At 39.8% G+C, this 20181-nt stretch overlaps 1 protein-coding gene across 1 annotated transcript in view; it reads left to right on the forward strand.

The window, feature by feature from the left end:
- Positions 1-20181, forward strand: part of RELN (reelin) — a 538867-nt gene that overhangs the window by 462364 nt on the left and 56322 nt on the right. Inside the window, exons 44-48 of the mRNA XM_011985112.1 lie at positions 338-596; positions 1464-1713; positions 5261-5429; positions 17427-17567; positions 18792-18969. Of these exons, the coding sequence (XP_011840502.1) occupies positions 338-596; positions 1464-1713; positions 5261-5429; positions 17427-17567; positions 18792-18969 (997 nt within the window). The remainder of the gene's footprint in view (positions 1-337; positions 597-1463; positions 1714-5260; positions 5430-17426; positions 17568-18791; positions 18970-20181) is intronic.

The raw sequence follows: 20181 nt of genomic DNA on the forward strand, positions 1-20181 counted from the left end.
ACACTCCCACACTAAACTGCCTTTAGACCCCTCCTATCTTTTTATAGAAGAGCCAAAGGGTGCGGGGAGTGCTCAGGTCCCTCAGGCTCTTCTCTGAGGAGAGTCGCTAGACAAATACGGGTGCAGAATTGCCTTTTTTCAGACTTCACATTTAATTAACTCCCTTTCCGATTAAAAAGGGAAATCAGACTTTGAAGTGATTGCTTTGGACACTCATTAAATTGCCATATTTATCGAGGCCATTCATTCCCCTGCATTACCCCATGTGCTTGTCTGTTGTTAAGCATGTGGATTTCCTGTGGAAGCGAAAGTCTTCAGTAACATTTACAAATGTCAGATTTGTGCAGTTCTTCATGAGACTGGGATGTGGTAAAGGCGTTCCTGACCCCAGGAGCCAACCCGTGCTCCTACAGTATTCTCTCAACGGTGGCCTCTCGTGGAGTCTTCTTCAGGAGTTCCTTTTCAGCAATTCCAGCAATGTGGGCAGGTACATTGCCCTGGAGATACCTTTGAAAGCCCGTTCTGGTTCTACTCGCCTTCGCTGGTGGCAACCGTCTGAGAATGGGCACTTCTACAGCCCCTGGGTTATCGATCAGGTCAGTCTCTTCAGGATTAACTATTTTAATTGTTGTCACTTGAGCTGAATGTGGCCTTAGAAGGCATTTAGTTCAACCTGCTTGCTCAGTAGATGAAACCCAGAACTGACAGTTGAGTGACTTGCCCAAGGGCACACAGTTAGATTAGATATGGCATTTAACTTCCTTTCATTCTCTATTCCTTCAATTGCCTAAGCTTATAAAAATAAACAACACAACAGAAGGACTAGGTCCTGCTCATAGAGGATTCTGCCATATGGATAGAGGGACTTTATCAAGCGTGATACAACGTTATAATTCTCTGAAAAGGAAAATGTGCAAATTAGCATTGGTGCCACATGCAGTAGTTCCCAAATCCTCTTTCCTAGCCTTTGAGGAAAAAAAATGAACCAATCTCCCCCACATCCTTATAGACTGCTCCAAAGGATCTTTATACATAATAAAATGTGTATCAAATAGAACTCAAAGAACCTGTTAACAAATCGTAGTGTTCATGCAAAGAATTGGAACTGAAATGCCTTAGGGTACAATTGTCCTTAAATAGAAATTTTACATGGAAAATAATCACACATAAGCCAAATTTTGCTTCCCAGCTTGGGTGCATGTCGTTTCCAAAGGCACAGTTTAGCCGGTGTAGGCTGTGAATGGTTTTGTCGATCCTCTGATTTGTTTTCTGTAGCTTCTTGCCAGATGGGCAAGCAGACATAAACAAGAGCATTGTGAAAGGCCCCTCACATCCTGCTGGCCATCCGGTGCCAGTTCTGAGCAGGCTGACAGATCAAAACAAACAAACAAACGAAAAAGGCAGAACTTTCCATTTCTTAAAACTAAATGGAAAATTTGTGATTTTTTAAAAATACATTTCAGATTCTTATTGGAGGAAATATTTCTGGTAATACGGTCTTGGAAGATGATTTCACAACCCTTGATAGTAGGAAATGGCTGCTTCACCCAGGAGGCACCAAGATGCCCGTGTGTGGCTCTACTGGTGATGCCCTGGTCTTCATTGAAAAGGCCAGCACCCGTTACGTGGTCAGCACAGACATTGCCGTGAATGAGGATTCCTTCCTACAGATAGACTTCGCTGCCTCCTGCTCAGTCACAGACTCTTGTTATGGTGAGTATGCCATCTCCAGATAGAGGGACAGGCATGTGTGCATGAGCTTCTGTGGCTGCCTCTGTCATAGGACTACTGTGCCTCTCTGATAGACCTGTAAGTAAAACACGAGTGCACTTTGAGTCAAACCACACTGTATTCTTGAATATACTGCATGTATTAATAAATTGAGTTTTAAAAGTTGATTTTTGAAAGCAATAGAATGTGAGCTTATTTTTTAAGCATACATATGTGAAGACTTCTTTTATAAAGTAAATAACCTAAATAATAATAATTTGTAAATCCGTAAGTTTTTTAGTATCAGACTCGCAGAATAAAGGATACACTTGCAGTATTTTTCCAATAAGGGCTCTCATCAATCACATAGAGAATTCCAGGAATCAGCAATATGATTTATTTATATATATAATATGACTTATTAATATATATATTCACAGATTTAAATTCTTGGGGCATTAGATTAAACCAGTTATTGTCTCCTCTCCATATCCCCCCAAATGATGACATTTTGTTGTTCCCATTTTGCCTATATTTTTTGCCACCGTGGATCACAGCACATTTCAGGCCACCCTCACTGTGACCAATTTGCACCCCCTAGAATGAGTATGTGCATGTGTACGCTCACACATACCATGCATTCACACTCACAGACCCATCTTAGGAGAGAAAAGCTGGCATCATTGTACACTTGGACTCTATCTGAACTTACAGACCTGTCAGGATTCTGGGTCTCCTGGTCTTTCACATCCCCATATAACTCTTCTTCCAGCAGACACAAACTAGAATGTTCACAAGGGCCTCGTTCAGTTTTAGATTCTGGGTAGCAGGGAGGCAGAAATTTGAGGAATTTGGTTATTTTCAAGGTCCTGCAGAATTCACAATTTTTAATATTCTCATTAGTCTGAATGTAATAGACATACTTTAGGAGGAATGCCAGAGATACGCTTTCTACCTCAGACACAGTCAGTCAAGATTAGATTAGTCAGTGGGGATGGAACTTGGAAAAGAGAAGACAGAAAAGTAGAAGGTGCACACCCTGTCTTCAGTAGGTACAGAAAGCCCAGTAAATCAAGTGTTCCATGGAATAGTGCTGATACAAAATGTAATGAGAACTCGAGGGAGCAAGAGATGACCAATGGTTGGCCAATATAAGAAGTTAGGGAACATTTCACAAAGGAGCTAAGTATTAAGTGGACCTTGATGGTTGAAGTAGATTTTAAGGGTGGATGGAGAAGAAAGGACCCCCAAACTAGGCTGGAAGGAGAAGCAAAGAAGCAGATGTGGGGTTCTTCTAAAACTGAGAGCAGACCAGCCTCAACAGGTCTGGTCTGCATCTAATGGAGAAGAGCACAGTGTGGTGATTTTGAAAACAGTCTAGACTCTTACTCCCTTCTTCACATAGAAAGTAGAGGAGAGCCCAAAGAAGTAAGTTATCACATGGTCAATCTGCAGCAGCACCAACCAGGACCAAAATTTTGTCCTCGTAAGCCCAGTCACACGTACTTTCTATACAAGCCGGTGCAGCCTCCTGAGAGAGGAAATGAATTATATTATGAAAGAGTAAAGTGGCTGAGTGGAGTTGGAAACAAATTAAGAAGGGCCTTAAAAGGCAGACATGGGGATTTGTGCTTGGTAAGGTCATGAACAGGAGAGCACAAGTGCAGAGGGGTGACATGATATGTTTCACGAAGATTAGCTCCAGAGCCAATGAAGGTGGGTAGAGAAGAATTCCAGTAGAGAAACCACAGTGGTCTTCTCTGTAGGAAGCAATGTGGACTTGCACTATGTGGCATGAAGAGACATGGAATGGATAAAGTTGATAAGAGATAATGAGAAAAAAAAAAAAAAGCAGCAGATATCAGGACTGTGTTGAACATAGAGGGTAAAGGAGACAGAAAAGTAAAATTTCTAAAATAACTTCTAAATTGTGTTTTTTCTTAACAACCTCTTATACCAACGGCTAAAATCACTTCTAAATTTTGGACCCAGAAAACCAATGTAAAAGTATTGCCATTGATAAAATGTGGTAGTTAAGAGGAGATGTTTGTTAATGAGGGAAAATGGTGAGTTTTTCTTAATTCAAGTGAAAGGACTTCTAAGTGAAGATATCCTTTAGTGAAGATGACACACAGTATAGAAAGCTGGAACTGTGTCTATACTGCTCATCACAGCGCACCCAGCATCCAGCACAGTGCCAGGCTCAGTAGACACAAACTCTATTTCGAGATGTAAAACCAGGAAATTTGGGGCACAGAGGTGATCGCTGAATCAAGAGTGTACTTGTAGAATAGATGGCCAGAAACAAGGTCTAGAAGAATGCCCATAGCTGGGCAAGTTAGCAAAGGAGTCAGAATAAAAGACAGGAGACTCAGAATAATGTCCCTCAAAATAAAAGAACATTTCAAGAATCAGGGAGTAATCAATAATGTCCAATGCTGCTAGGAGGCAAGCACCATGAAGACTGAGACCAGGCCATTGTATTTACCTAGAAACCTTAGGGCGGTGTGTGGTCTCACACTGACTGCATGGGAGGATCACCTGGGAAGCTTTAAAGCTCCTGACACCTTTGCCATGCCCCAAAAGACTTCAATCAGAATCTCTGGTAGGGAGACTCAGGAATCAGTCGTTTCTAAAGGTATCCAGGTGATTTCAGTGTGCAGCCAAGACTGAGAACCACAGCCTTCAGAAGGGAGGTGAGGACTGAGGCAGCTCATAAAGTGAATAGGGAAAGAGAAATATAAGATGGGGGTATGGGCTGAATGTTCCAGAAGAAAAAGGAAAGAAATAAATATCTTTCCTTAGACCCACAACCTGATGGCATGCATTGGCACATATTCCATGGCCTTCAACTTGCTCCTGAAACCCCTCAGATTTCCATATTTTATTTATATTCTATAACACAGCAGAGCAAGATATATAAGCAAAAGTTTATAATTTCTAAGAAGTTTCACCCATACCAGGGGCAAAATTGACATTAGTTGTTCAGGATTCCTATAAAATGGTCAAAATTTGAGAAGTCTGCTCAATGTATTAACTGTTTGAACACTAATTATTAAAATATATAATATGTTCCTTATTTGTATGTTAACCATTAAATAAACTATATTAATTTATAAGTATTATACTATATTAAATTATATACCATTTAAATGATATGTTTGTGATATATATTCTATCACTATAATATTACAAATATATCATAGCAATTATATGCAGCTACTCAAATACTATAACTGTATATGAAGCAATACTTTCATCACGATGATTGTTCCAAAAGCTTTTCATTCTAAGATGTGATTCAGGAAAATTTATGTTTCATTTGATCATATCCCCTTAAAAGTTATTTCAACATGGAAATTTAAAAATAATAACTAGTAATATACAGAGAGAAAAACTAGGAAGCATTTCAAAGTAGGAAATATAAATACAGGGAAAAAATCAAACTGACATTTGAATGAAACTAAAACATACAGAAATATGATAAGCAAGTATGGTTCTTGGGTCTGCAGATATATGTTTGTATCCAAAATAATGTTTCCTGTTTCAGCGATTGAATTGGAATACTCAGTGGATCTTGGATTGTCATGGCACCCATTGGTAAGGGACTGTCTGCCTACCAATGTGGAATGCAGTCGCTATCATCTGCAGCGGATCCTGGTGTCAGACACTTTCAACAAGTGGACCAGAATTACTCTGCCTCTCCCTCCTTATACCAGGTATGGATGTTTCTACATGTTCGCCACATGCTTCTGTGTATAGTGAGCCCAAATGTGATAAAATTTGGCATGTCAAGTTTAATGAGATATGTGAGGATTTTGTTACTTGCTAATGGTATTGCCATGTATGAATTATTAAGGCTGCCTTTTTTTTTTTCTAATTGTTTTCCTTCTGTTTTTTTTTTTATTATTATTATACTTTAAGTTCTAGGATACATGTGCATAACTTGCAGGTTTGTTACATATGTATACTTGTGCCATGCTGGGAACCAAGTTGGAAAACACTCTTCAGGATATCATCCAGGAGAACTTCCCCAACCTAGTAGGGCAGGCCAACATTCAAATCCAGGAAATCTTAAGGCTGTCTTAATGAGTAAAACAGAAACCAGTTTTTATCATGACATTATTCCACATTTTCCCAAAAGCCAGGCCTTTACTGACTTTTAACTCTAATATTTTTAAAGTATGAACTACAAAAGAAAACAGTGGCTGCATCACTTCGCTTCTCCAACTTAATTCAGAGATGCCCAGACAAGTCATTTAAAATAGGCCCACTGGATCCAGAATAGTCTTAAACAGGGTCTGTTTTCTGCTAGTGAGGCTGCTGTAAATATAGGAGTGAGTGATGTCATACAAATGAAGGTAGCAAATAAATGTACATTAAAATTATGTCTGCTTTTAAAATTTTATTTTGGACATTATCTTAAGAATTATCTGAAGTATTTCTAGTGAAAAATATAAAAGAAGTGTTTCATTCTTGTCTCTATGGAAAGGGATCAGGGCTTAACAAAATTGCCTGGTACGGAAGGATCACTTGAGACCAGGAGTTCAAGGTGAGCCAGGGAAACACAGCAAGACCCCATTTCTACAAAAAATTAGTCAGGCATGGTGGTATATGCCTGTAGTCCCAGCCACTCAGGAGGTTGAGGCAGAAGGATCACTAAAGCCCAGGAGTTTGACGGTGCAGTGAGCTATGATCATGCCAGTGCACTCCAGCTTGGGTGACAGAGCCAGACCCTGTCTCAAAAAAAATATATTAAAAATTAAAGTAAATAAAAATAAAATTGCCTAGTAAATTCTGATAAAGAAGTTAAATCTAAATTATCTGTGCATTTCCACTCCTGTTTGAGTAAAGCACAGAATTAACTTTGCCTAGTGGAATGGTGTTACATGACACTCTCTTTCACCATCTAAACTAGGTGCTAATTATAGGAAAGCTTTAACATCTTGATAGAAACTTCTATTTCCTCCAAGACAATGGTTTTCAGTTGCTGCATTAAGAAAGAAGCAAAGCAACCAATCCAGTGTGGGGAACAGGAGTTATAGTTTGGGCTCACTATTGTTTTGTCATCCCACAAATGAAGAATGAATAAATTTTCCTGGCAAATGACCATAAAATTCAACCATTCATCTAGGGCATAACATTTCTTAGAATTATCATAAATGGGATGGTTTCAGTTACTAACAGCCTAGGGCTGCTTTACAATTGCTGGCTCAGAGGTACGAGACTATATTAACTGTCAGCAGAGTTGCCAAGTTTAAATGAGATACGTGAGATTTTGTTGCTCATTAAAGGTGTTGCCATGCATGAATTATTAAAGTGATCTTAATAAGTAAAATAGAAAAAAAACTCCATTAAGGCAACAGTCTTTTAAGTCTTTATGAATTCTGTGAATTATTACACAGCTACTCAGTCACATTTTGCAAATAAGCGACATTCTAAGATTTACTCCAGCTAGTCATTATGCCCTTGAGTCTTTTACTCAAGAAATTATTTCTCATCTTTTAATCTATCTTTTAATTGTCTCTTGTACATACTCACAAGAATTTTGACCCTTTCAAATGTTATTTGAAAAATCTGATGAGCATCCATTTCCCCCGTTCTGTACTGAGAATAAGCAGTTTGTTTATTATATTACCCTCAAGGCTCATGTACACTTGTCTTAAAGGTGACACCGACTTGTAACAAGGCCCTTTGGGTAATTCAAAAAGAAATGTGCATGGAGGGAGCCCAAGCAGACTCACTTCTCTGCCATATACCAAAGATCATTAGAACAATATGCCAGTCTCAGAGTTACTTGTTTCAAACACGAGTAAACATATCTATACTACATCTACTTTTACATTCAGTTATTTGGTAAATATGGTGTTTCCTTGTTTTAAGTTAAAATTACTGTCTCTGTTACCTGGAAATGTGTTGAAATGTCAATGTTTATGTGGTCCAGCAGGCCAGAATTGAGTATTTCAGTTTGTAGCTCTTAGCTATAAAAAACACATGATGCTGACAACTTAAAGGCATGTGCTCAGTAAGGGTCAGGAATGACTGTGACCATGTCACAACTGCAGCCTTGTCTACTCAACACACGACCATAAGGCTAGGATCCCAGTATTGTTGGCACAGTAGTAATGAGTGCAAGCTGAGGTTGGCTGGTCACAAATTGACGTCAAACCATTCACCAAACTAAAATGGTCACTAGTCATCAGTAGCAATTATTCATTCAGTCACTCTTTAAACAAATATTTTTTAACTGTTTAATTATGTGCTAGGCCTATGAGGGAGCTGAACTGATCCCTGACTCAAGGAGCTTTTAATTTGGTGGGAGAGGAGTATTGGCCATAGATCACCAATAATCACAGGAGTAAATATAAATTCAATTGTGATAAGTGATGGAAAACAGGTACATGATGCTCTAAGTTTCTATATTGGAGAGTGATGTGACCTGTCAAGAAAGCCAGGGAATGCTTTCTTAAGAAAAGGATACTTGAGGTAAGACATGAAGGATGAATGTAAGTTAACTAGGTAAAGTGTAAGGGTAGGAGTGTTCCAGACAAGGACAGTAGCCAATTGTAGGAGAGGGCAGGTGTATTTGAGATGTTGAATATATGGATCAGATAAAGAGAGGAGCAAGGTGAGGTATGAGATGGTGTCAGACCATGAAGACCATTGTAGGTTGTATTAAAGAGTTGGAGGTTCATTATAGGAACACTTAAACGCCTGTTTAAGTGTTTGGCAATAGGGAGACATGAACAGATTTGCATTCAGAAAAGCTTCTTTTTTTTTTCTTATTTCCAGCTTTTAAGTTCAGGGGTACATGTACAGTGTGTGTAGGTTTGTTACATAGGTAAACATGTGCCATGGTGGTTTGCTGCACAGGTCATCCAATCACTTAGGTACTAAGCTCGGCATCCGTTAGCTATTCTTCCTGATGTTTTCCCTCCTCCCACCCCCGACTTTCCAACAAGCCCCAGTGTGTGTTGTCCCCCCACTCATGTGTCCATGTGTTCTCATTGTGCAGCTCCCACTTGTGGGAGTGAGAACATGTGGTATTTGGTTTTCTGTTCCTGCATTAGTTTGCTGAGGATAATGGCTTCCAGCTCCACTCACATCCCTGCAAAGGACATGAGCTCATTCCTTTTTATGGCTGCATAGTATTCCATGGTGTATATGTACTGCATTTTCTTTATCCAGTCTATCACTGATGGGCTATTAGGTTGATTCCATATCCTAATGTCCACAAACATTAGGTTGTTGTGAATACTGCTGCAATGAACATGTGTGTGTGTCCATAATAGAATGATTTATGTTCCTTTGGGTATACACCCAGTAACGGGATTGCTGGGTCGAATGCTATTTCTGCCTCTAGATCTTTGAGGAATTGCCACACTGTCTTCCAAGTGATTGAACTAATTTACACTCTCATCAACAGCGTAAAAGCATTCCTTTTTCTCCACAACTTCGCCAGCATCTGTTGGGTTTTTTTAACTCTCATAGTAGCCACAGAAAAGCCCATTCTAAACAGAAAACAAATAGAGGATAAGAGTAGATGTAAAGAGGCTCTTGCAGAAATAAGAAATGCCAATGGTACAGGCAGTAGACATGAAGAGAAGTGGAGAGAAAGTCAAGAGACATGGGAGGCAATGAAACTGACCAAGCTGGGTCAGTTTGAGGGACGTGGGAGCTTGAGGGAAAGGGCAGTGCTGAAGATGACTCCCTGGTCTCTGAGTTGCAAAACTGAAGGGATGCTGCTGCTCCTCACTAGGAAGGGAACAGTGAAACTAAACACAAGATACATCACACTCTGCTCCAGACTACATCACACTCTGCTCCAGACATTGCTATGTTAAAACCTAAATAACTTAAGTAGATAGATTCATAGTTTCTATTCCTTGCCATACACATTAGTTAAGTTAGATCTTTGTAAAAGAAGATTTATAAATAAATGAACAAAAAGCATTGTAGTATAGTGAGGGGGGTTCTGCCTTTTCACCCGTATGAGCTTTTAAGCAAGTTACTTTGTGTTTCTAAACTTCAGTTTCTTCATCTGAAAAATGGAGATCGTTTTTACCATATGAAAATCTCATAAATGTGCATGGAAGTGTTGAGAACATTGTCAAGATTTATTAAAAATGAAAATTATTTCTACTTTTATGGGTTAACCACATAATCACACTTGTTAACCATAACACAGGCTTATTATCAGACTTCAACCTCAGACTAAGAAGTTTTCCTAAGTCACAGCTTAATCTTGAATGAGAGTGAGCCCATGATAATGGATAGGGCACCGTCTTAAATTCTTGTGCTGGAGGAGGTTACAACCTATTTAAGGAAAATTAAACATATACCCGAGAAACAACTGAAAAATAATACCTGCTGTATATAATTTAATGCTTCACTGACGAATGGGCTAGAAATGCTGCAGGTATCAAGAAATGGGAGATGATATTGAATGCCAGAATTCGAGTGTTTCATGGAAGAGATGGGGCCTGGCCTTGAAGGATGGCTAGGAATTAGGTGGGTAAATGAAAAGAGCACTCTAAATCAGGGGAACAGTGTGGACAGTGCAAGGACACATAAGTATGGGGCTGGAGGAAGCGCGTGAGTTGCCGATTCAAGCAGAGGGCTCATATCTGGAAGCTATGACAAGATGCTGGTTCGTAGAGTTGGGTTAACTTATAGCAATCATTGGAGCAAGGCAAAGTTTAGATTTGTAGGCAAAATGAACTGTGGTGGGTTTGAGCTGAAAATACTCTTCCAAGAAAAAAATTGGGACAACAGACAGATTCACATAAGAGGAGGTGGCAACGGTGTTGTGACAATAACTTCTAAGTGAAGTAACAAGTCTGGGCTACAGCTGAAGGAATGAGGCAGATATGACAGAACATTTCAAAGAAAGAATTGATTAAAACCCAGCCACTAATTTCTCCTTCTCCATTACACACGTCAAGAGATGACTCTAGAGTTTGAAGCCTAGTAAAATAGTGAGAAGATGTGAGGAGCAAGCTAAAGTTGATTCCAGGAGGGACAGTATGGCAAATTTAGTCAAATGATGCTGGATTACATGTGATAGCTCGAGGTACAAATGAAAATGTCCATTTGACAGAGACATGAAGATCTGAGCCCAAGAGAAGATAATGAACTTCGGAGGCATAAACATAGAGTAACAGGCAATGCTGTAAAACTGCACCTGTCTCCATAAGAGAGTGTTTAAAAAGGTGGGGGGGGACTCGTAAATTTAATAGCAGAAGGAGCAGAAAGGGCCAGCAAGGGGGCTGAGAGGATTCAGGCAGAGAGAAGATTCAGAATAACATGGCATCCAGAAGCCAGGTGAGAGGAGATTAACAAGCAGGAAAATATGGCCTTCAATGACATAAACTATAGAGAGTAGTGAATTAAAAAGTTTCACAAAAGCTTTACTGGATTTTTCAATTTGAGAGAATGAGTGACCTTCGAAAGAACAGTTTCAGTAAGATACTGGAAATAAATACAGCTTGTCTGGCGCCAGAGGCCATGGGCTTAACCACTATATTAGTACTGCCTCTTCATTGCTTGCCTAAGAGAGATGGTCCGAGGAGAAACAGGAAGGCAGGAATGCCAGGAGTTCTTGAGAGAGACTGAAAAGGAAGAGAGGAAAATGCCAACATCAGTTTCATAGCCCCTAATCTGAATCTGCCTCCTCCTCCTTACTAACCCCAGACCTAAAAATAACAGGTGGCTCAAATAGCATGGGTTCTTGAATATCACCTTAGACCCAGGGTGAGTCAGTGGAAGGGCAGGTAACCCAAATCCACCGAGAAAGGGAGGGGAGTGGCCACTGAAAGGCTCAGGTGTGACTTGAGTATTTTAAGTCACAGTTTGAAGATGATCTATTCCCTTCTACTAGCCCTAATGACCTAGCTGATAACACCTTCTTTAAAGATTAACTACACTTTGGAAGCCCAAGTGGCTTTAGCCACAGCATGGAAGCTGCAGGAAGTTCTCAGGAAAGGTGCTGTGCACAAAAAAGGGCAACATTGTGAAAGGATTGGGGGAAAGAGATGGGGAGGGGAGGCTATAACACTTTCAGGTAAACAAATTTAGAGAGGTTTTTTTGGGTTTTGTTTTGTTTTAGTTTTTTGTTTTAAATGGAGTCTTGCTCTGTCACCAGGCTGCAGTGCGATGGCACGATCTCGGCTCACTGCAAGCTCCACCTCCCAGGTTCAAGTGATTCTCCTGCCTCAGCCTCCTGAGTAGCTGGGACTACAGGCACACGCTACGACGCCCAGCTAATTTTCATATTTTTTAGTAGAGACAGGGTTTCACCATGTTGGCCAGGATGGTCTCGATCTCTTGACCTTATGATCCACCCACCTTGGCCTCCCAAAGTGCTGGGATTACAGGCATGAGCCACTGCGCCAGGCCACATTCTTTACTTTAACAAAGCGTATTGGCTGGGTGCAGTGGTTCACGCCTATAATCCCAACACTTTGGGAGGTTGAGGCAGGTGGATCACCTGAGGTCATGAATTCGAGACCAGCCTGGTCAACATGGTGAAACCCCATCTCTACTAAAAATACAAAAATTAGCTGGGCGCGGTGGTACATGCCTGCAATCCCAGCTACTTGGGAGGCTGAGGCACAAGAATCGCTTGAACATGGGAGGCAGAGATTGCAGTGAGCTGAGATCGTGCCATTGTACTCCAGCCTGCATGACAGAGCAACATAAGACCCTGTCTCAAAAAAATAAAATAAAAAATAAAGTGTACAATTCAATGTTTTTTAGTCATTACTAAATAAAAAACAAAAACAAAAACACAGGGTTGTTGAAACCATCACCACAGTGTAATTTTAGAATATTTTGTCCCCGCTAAAAGAAATCCTATACTTAATAGCAGTCACTCCCCACCCCTCACCCAGCCCTAGGTAACCACTAAGCTATGTTCTTATTTGCCTATTCTAGGCAGTTCATAGAAATGGAATTATACAATGTGTGTTTGTTTTACAATTGGCTTCCTTCATTTAGCATCAAAGTGTAGTGTGATATATTGTGGAATGTACCAGCTCCTCATTCCTCCTTACAGCTGATTAACATTCCATTTTATGGAGATGCCACATTTTATCTATCTGTTCATCACTTCATAGGCTCTTGGGTTCCTTCCACCTTTTATGCTGCTGTGAACCTTTCTGTGCAAATTTTATGTGGATATATGTTTTCACTTTTCTTGGATATATACCTAGAGGTGGAATTGCTGGTAATTATGTTCAACATTTTGAGACACTGACAACCTTTTATCCACAGCAGCTGTACTCTTTTACCTTCCCACCAGCAATGCAGAGAATTCTAATTTCCCATATCCTTACCAGCACTTGTTATTGTCTTTTTGACTGTTGCCATCTTCATGGGTGTGAGGTTGTATCTCATTGTGGTTCTCATTGACATTTCCCTAAAGGCTGATGATGTTGTGCTTCTTATCCTGTGCTTATTGGCCATTTATATATCTTCTTTGGAATATTCTTCAACTTTGTCAAAGAAGATAGGCTAATACAAAGAAACAGGCTAGTGGAGGAAATTTTATGCGAAACATAAAGGAAGGGTCTTGGCTTGCAAGGCAAATAGACACACATTTTGAAATGGGCTGACATCACAGAGTCAGTTGCTCAAACACACAGGGCCAGGGGCTTCAGCTCCGAAGCTGACACAAAAGTCAAAACACATACAGCTGCAACACATACAGCCTCCCATAGCTTAACAACTGTTCATATTTACAGGTAATGATAAGGGTAGGATGATTTTGTGGAGGTTGCAGTGGAGTTTTGAAAGATTTACTTAATGAGAATACAAAGTAATCATGAACCAAGAGATCCTTGCCTTGTTTCAGTTTTGTTAGTGAATCAGTGTGAGACTTAGGTCACTGGGCGTCATCATTGTCTTTGGTAGAATGGCATTGTTAGGCTAGATTTTCTAGGCTTAAATATTTTATGTATCTCTTTCGAAGTAAAAGATATTTCAGGGAAGGAAGAAGAGGTTTAAAACATTGTGTTCCTTTCAAAGGGCTTTTTCTCATGATGACGATGACAGTGAGGACTTCATAGGTAGAGTCATTCTGAAGAAAAGAGCAAAAATGAAGACTCTGTAATGTGTAGTGAAATCTGTTAAAAGGTGCAGAGGTAGTGTGGAGAGAGATACCTGGGACACCAGTGAGAGGAACCATACTATTAACAGTAATATTTTAACTACTTAGCAATGGATATCTATTAAACAAAACTGATGTAACACTTACTACATACTGTAGATGGGGAAGAAATGGTGTAACTCCACAAAAGAAGCAAGAGGAGAGAGTTCACGAATATGGAAAAATGAGAGATCTTCTCTGGGACCATTTTTCCCCCAACTCCAAGAAGTAGCAGCTGATGGTGGCCATCATTCTAAAGATAAATGACAACACCTGCCGAGGAACTCCACCAAGACACTCGTAGGTCTTGGTAAACAAGAACTAATTAATTTTCACAACACCCTTGTGAGGCAGAAGGTAGCATCTTCCCAGTTTTACTGACAGGGAAGCGTCAGCACATAAACATAAGTGATGTGGCCCCTTCACACAGTGGAGCTGTGACAGGGCTGGGAATAAGAAGTCCTGGCAATTCAACTTCCAAACTCTCATTTTTAACTTATATTCCAGTTCTTAGTGAAAATGTTTCCTCTTCTTACAAATTAATATTGGATAGTATGTGTATCCTTGTTTGACGGGTACATAATTACTAGGTGTAGTTATTCCTAAGAATATGAAATCATCACATCTGAGAAGGAGCCTTAAAAATCATCTCATTAAACTCCCTTATTATACATGTTCAGTTACTCACCGTGGATATAGAACCTACTAGTGCCAGAGTACAAATGAAAGCCCTCACTTATCTTTACTCCTGAGGGGCCAGCTCCCATGTTAGTACATTTCTCATGTAGTTTCTTACCATTTCCTTTTCTTTGAAATGCCAGAGAGTTGCACAAATTGAAAATGTCAGCGTTGGAAGTCCCCATAAATGCTGTCAACTCCAACAATGTATCTGGCTCTTAAATCTTCCGTACAGTTTCTCTAAGTGGTTGCCCACATTGTGATTAAACACAGCCAATGCTCAGTAAACCCATGCCACCTCTCAGCTGCGGGAAAGCTGTCTGCCCCCTTTAACAGCCATCAAATCACCACCCCTCCACAGCTGACACCAGGCCCTGCCCATCTACCCTACAGGATATCTTTTGTAGGGTGTTTTGATCTTCCTGGGCATCTTTATTACTACGAACTGAATAGTCTTTCAGCAAATGTTTACGAAGCTCCATCTGTAGGTGCCACCAACAATAAAATGATAAATAAGGAAAATAATCTAACAGGAAATTACATATGAATAGGCACTTTTAAGACAAGGTGACGAGGGCTTTGGTGAAGTATGTGTAAGATATTAGAGGAACAAAGAAAGTTTATTACTTACCTACTATCTATAAGCACTGAGGATACAAAACAGTATTCCCCTAAGGGATACAGAGATATTCTCTGCCCTTCAGAAGCTTATAGTCTTAAAAAAAAAAAAATATATATATATATATATATAAATGTTGATGCCGAGTAATTATGTTTTATGGAAATATGGTATTCCACTATGTTAATTATAAGTTGCTGCTGCAGATAAACAGACATAGCTATAAATAAATTTAGATAAATTTAGTCATTAAAAATAATTTATCAGCAAAACCACTGAGTTGTACAACTTGCGGGCATGGGTGCATTTCCACATTGCTTACGGTGAGAATGGAAGCCCCTGGATACCAACTTCCTGGGCCTTTAGAACACCTACTAAGCTCTAGGTGCTGTACATGAAGTCTATGATGTTGAGCAAAAAGGAATCAACCCTGCCCTGTTCCTTGTAACTTACCGTTAAGGAAGAGACAGACATGTATCAAATACATATGCAAATAAATGTGTAACTGTAATTGTGACAAATACTATAAGAGGAAAACAACAGTTTGCTATGAGAGAGAATAGCATAGAAGAAACATCATTTTAAAAGGGGTCAGGAAGAAAAATTCTCTGTGAGGACCTGACATTTCCTCTGACACCCGAAGGACACACAAGTTAACCAGGCAGAAAGAGAGGAAGGGAGGAAGAGGCAGAGAGAGAGAGAGAGACAGAGACAGAGAAAAAGAGAACATGCAGGCAGAAAGGTGGGAATGAGTTCGGTGTGCTTTGGGACCTGAGGGGAGAAACAGTACTCCAGAAACCAGTGATCATGATGAGGGAGGGAAGCAGAGGCCCAAGTTCAGGCAGATCTCAGGCAGGACCTTGTGGGTCAAGGAGAGGACTAGGGGTTTCGGTAAAATGCAGTGGAAAGTGACAGGAGTTTGTTAGGCAGAGATCACTCTGCTGGGGGAACATGAAGAAGCTGGGGAGCAAGCCAAATTATGGAGAAACCGGTTTGTACAGACGTTCAACAGACATGTATCGGACTGACCTCTTTATTTCAGAGTGAAGATTTTAGTCCTAGTCTGTTTCTTCTCCATTTTCTAAACTTAAAGAAATATTTTCATTTGGAAAATGCAAACACATTCCTGTTGTTTGATCTTTTGTCCTGCCTTAAACAGATATTTCCTCAGTCAAATGACTAATGGTCTCTTAATGACAGAACATATATGGATCAATAAACACAAATGGGTTCCTCTAAAAGTCTTTTCATGTTCAATGCACTTGAGCCTGAGGCATTGCTTGGATTTGACTGCCATCTAGTGCCTCCAAAAACACGTGTTTTTGTATTTCTGAGCAAGACACTCCCCAGAACTGTGTGAATGAGCAAATATATTTCTTCCTCTGGAATGGGAGAACCTCTGTTTTAGCTTTACTTATATCGCTTTTGTGTCGATGTAAAGTAAGTCTGGTCTTATTTATTATGCTCTCTCTTTTCTCTGTATAATTTTCTCTGTCCAATTAGAAAGCAAGTGGGAAGCTGAAATCCAGCCCATGTTCTGTTCCCAAACCAAATGCAGAGGGGTTGCAGCTGCTCGGGGATGGTCATCTTTTCTGATTTTGCACTTACAAGTTAGCAGCAGCTCTGGTGTCACTCCATGGTACCTCCCACATGAAATCCAAGGCTCATGGCTCCCCTGAGGCTTCCAGTTTTAGGATTCATTTTTGTTTCTGACTGTCAGTTCTTTACAAGACTCAGAAAGATCACTGGGCTAAAATATATGATCAAGCTATCAGTTTGGTTGGTTTGGTTTGACTATAAACAATGTTTTGTATAGAATATTGTAATAATGGCCAGCCAGGCACAGTGGCTCATGCATGTAATCGCAACACTTTGGGACACTGAGGTGGGCAGATCACTTTAGGTCAGGAGTTCAAGACCAGCCTGGCCAACATGGTGAAACCCTGTCTCCACTAAAATACAAAAATTAACTGGGTATTGTGGTGCATGCCTATAATCCCAGCTACTCAGGAGGCTGAGGCAGGAGAATTGCTTGAACCCGGGAGGCGGAGGCTGCACTGAGCTGAGATGGCACCACTGCGTTCCAGCCCAGGCAACAGAGCAAGACTCCATCTCAAAAAAAAAAAAAAAAAATGTAATAACGTTCTTTTCAGAAAAGAAGTAGGAATGTACATGCTTTTGTGTTACACTTCTCCATGCACTTATTCAAACATACTGGAACACATTTTCTTTTCCACAGCATCTTCATTAAAATTCTCATCTTCTTCAAAGGTCCCAAGCCACTCGTTTCCGCTGGCATCAACCAGCTCCCTTTGACAAGCAGCAGACGTGGGCAATAGATAATGTCTATATCGGGGATGGCTGCGTAGACATGTGTAGTGGCCATGGGAGATGCATCCAGGGAAACTGCGTGTAAGTCGATTTTTTTTCTTCCTTCTGTTGAAAGCTCCTGATTCACATTCCATCTAGGAGATTTTTCTGTAACTGGTTTTTGAATCACTCCCATGCTTCCTTAAGTTATACTTTTTTTTCTGAAATATGATCTTGAGCTAACAGTGAAGTTGATGGATACTGTATCTTCATTCTTGCTTAGAGATTAGGAACTGAACAATAGCTATCTTGTCAGGAGATGGATGAATTGTAATTAACTATATTTTATTTCCTTCTGTGTTTCTGCAATACACTTGAGTCTTGAAAATAACATTAGAAAAGGTTCAGGAGTTCAGTAAGTTCTGGCCAAAACTAATACATCATAAGTATTTTTCTCACTTAGGTCTGAATATATGTAAGGATATGCATTTGTTGTTGTTTGTTTATATTGCCGTGTTGTTTGCCTAAGAAAGTATGTAGATGTCTGGTCAATTTACCAGAGGTACTTGATGGACAGGCCTATTATATTACTCTTAGAGAATCTCAGCATATTTGGAATAATTTAAATGAAGGGGGGTGTGTGTGTGTGTATGTAAAGCATAGAGACCCATGGTGTGTGGGCCTCTATACTGTATTTTCGAGATTATCCTGTTTAATGGGGAAGTATGAATGAAGATGCTTTCCCCATACACCTGGGAAGTCTATTTTTGGCTAATGATTTTAGCCCATACCCAGGACAACCCTTGAGACCCCTGAGCCTCCTAGTCCTATATTCATGTTCCCTTCCACCCTAAACAGGGAAGTCAGTCTTTTGATAAGAAGCAACAGTTATTGTCCAAAGTATCTTCTGCTGTTAGAACCATAGCCCCTTGGATTCCTAAGTGGCTCAAAGCCTCTGTTAAAAAGACCAATTTCATAAATTATTCGGACCTACCAGTTTACTTTGGCAGCTCCCATTGTTTATCAGCCATTTAGAGCTCTGTGATATAAGAGATGGGCCTTTAGTAGACTCTTCGAAGTTGCTTCTTCCTCTTCGCCTGTAACGTTGAATCACTACCTTAGGAAATGTTAGAGTTAGTTAATTCATAGATTATTTGTAACCTAAAGCACAGTTAAGGAGAGCAGGTGAATTCTGGCAAGCTCTCTGAAAATCAGTAACTTTTCATCATCTTGGACTAGGAAAAGAGTAGTCTTCACTAATTTGAGAACAAGCTTGCAGGGGCTTTGTCTGATGTTGACTTTTCCTCTCTCCTGCTCTGCACCCAGCTGTGATGAACAGTGGGGTGGCCTGTACTGTGATGACCCCGAGACCTCTCTTCCAACCCAACTCAAAGACAATTTCAATCGAGCTCCATCCAACCAGAACTGGCTGACTGTGAATGGAGGGAAATTGAGTACAGTGTGTGGAGCCGTGGCGTCAGGAATGGCTCTCCATTTCAGTGGGGTGAGTGTTTGGCTGCTGGTTATTCATTTCTGCTCCTCTTAAGTTCCTTCCAAATAGCTGACTCTCTTCTGAAGTTTAATGGGTAAACCAAGATGCAGAGTTAGTTACCCTAAATGTACAACCCTGATCTGAACTTGCAACTTTATACAAATCTTTATACTGTAAAGATAACTTTATACTATACTTTATACTAAGTAATCAGAAAATAAATATAGTATAACTTTATGCTATGCTTTATACTAAAGAATCAGAAAATACTAATCATTCCCAGGATTTTTCTACCACAAATCAGTTGAGACAATTTAATTATTCAGGGTAGTGTCAGCACAGGGCATATTTAAGTACACATTATAAAAGAATGTGAGTGAATGTTTGTCTTGGAAAAGAGCACTTGTGCAATCTTCCATCTGCATGGAGCCCTTTTAATTGACAACTCTTGAGCTTGCAACAGATTTTGCATTTAAGGAGCCAAAAATCTGGAAAATGAGCTGCAATGGTTCCTGAATTTATTAACAACAATGAATCATTTTTATAGATTATCCAGGAAAGAATAATTATTAGACATTACTAGACATTTGTAGGTGTAGCGTATTATCTTGTGAGTGACAGCAGCAAGGTTCGAAAGTTTCTTTGAGAAATGTTTTAGTCACTCTACTTTTCTGCCAAAGGCAACTCTGTTTAAAATACAATTTATTTTATACCATGGTTAGATAGACAAATTAGTGTTGTAAAATAACAAATTTACTGCCAGCTGTTTATTTCCTTAGCATGCCCTACCTTAGAGTTTACATTTGTGCCAATGAAGTGCATTATTTATATTCAATATTTTAGCTCGAGTAACAAGATGACATATAGCATATAGGCTTTTTATAATCATCAACACTGACAAAGAATGCAGTGTTCAGGATACTTTTTCTCACTTAGAACTAAAAGTAGTTTTTCACATATGTTCAACTAAAAAAAATCCACATATCAACATTAATAAATTAATACAGATGCCATTAAATTATGTTAAAGTGTAAATTTAAAACATTACAATAATTAGAGATTATCTCTATAATTATAAAATTTCCAGATGTGGCTATTTTTAAATTTCATATTAAAATAGTCATCTACTTACAGGCACAGTGGCTCACGCCTGTAATCCCAGCACTTTGGGAGGCCGAGGTGGGCAGATCACCTGAGGTCAGGAGTTCAAGACCAGCCTGGCCA

Source organism: Mandrillus leucophaeus, unplaced genomic scaffold, assembly GCF_000951045.1.
Source record: "Mandrillus leucophaeus isolate KB7577 unplaced genomic scaffold, Mleu.le_1.0 Scaffold1068, whole genome shotgun sequence".
In the NCBI taxonomy this organism is placed as follows: domain Eukaryota; kingdom Metazoa; phylum Chordata; class Mammalia; order Primates; family Cercopithecidae; genus Mandrillus; species Mandrillus leucophaeus.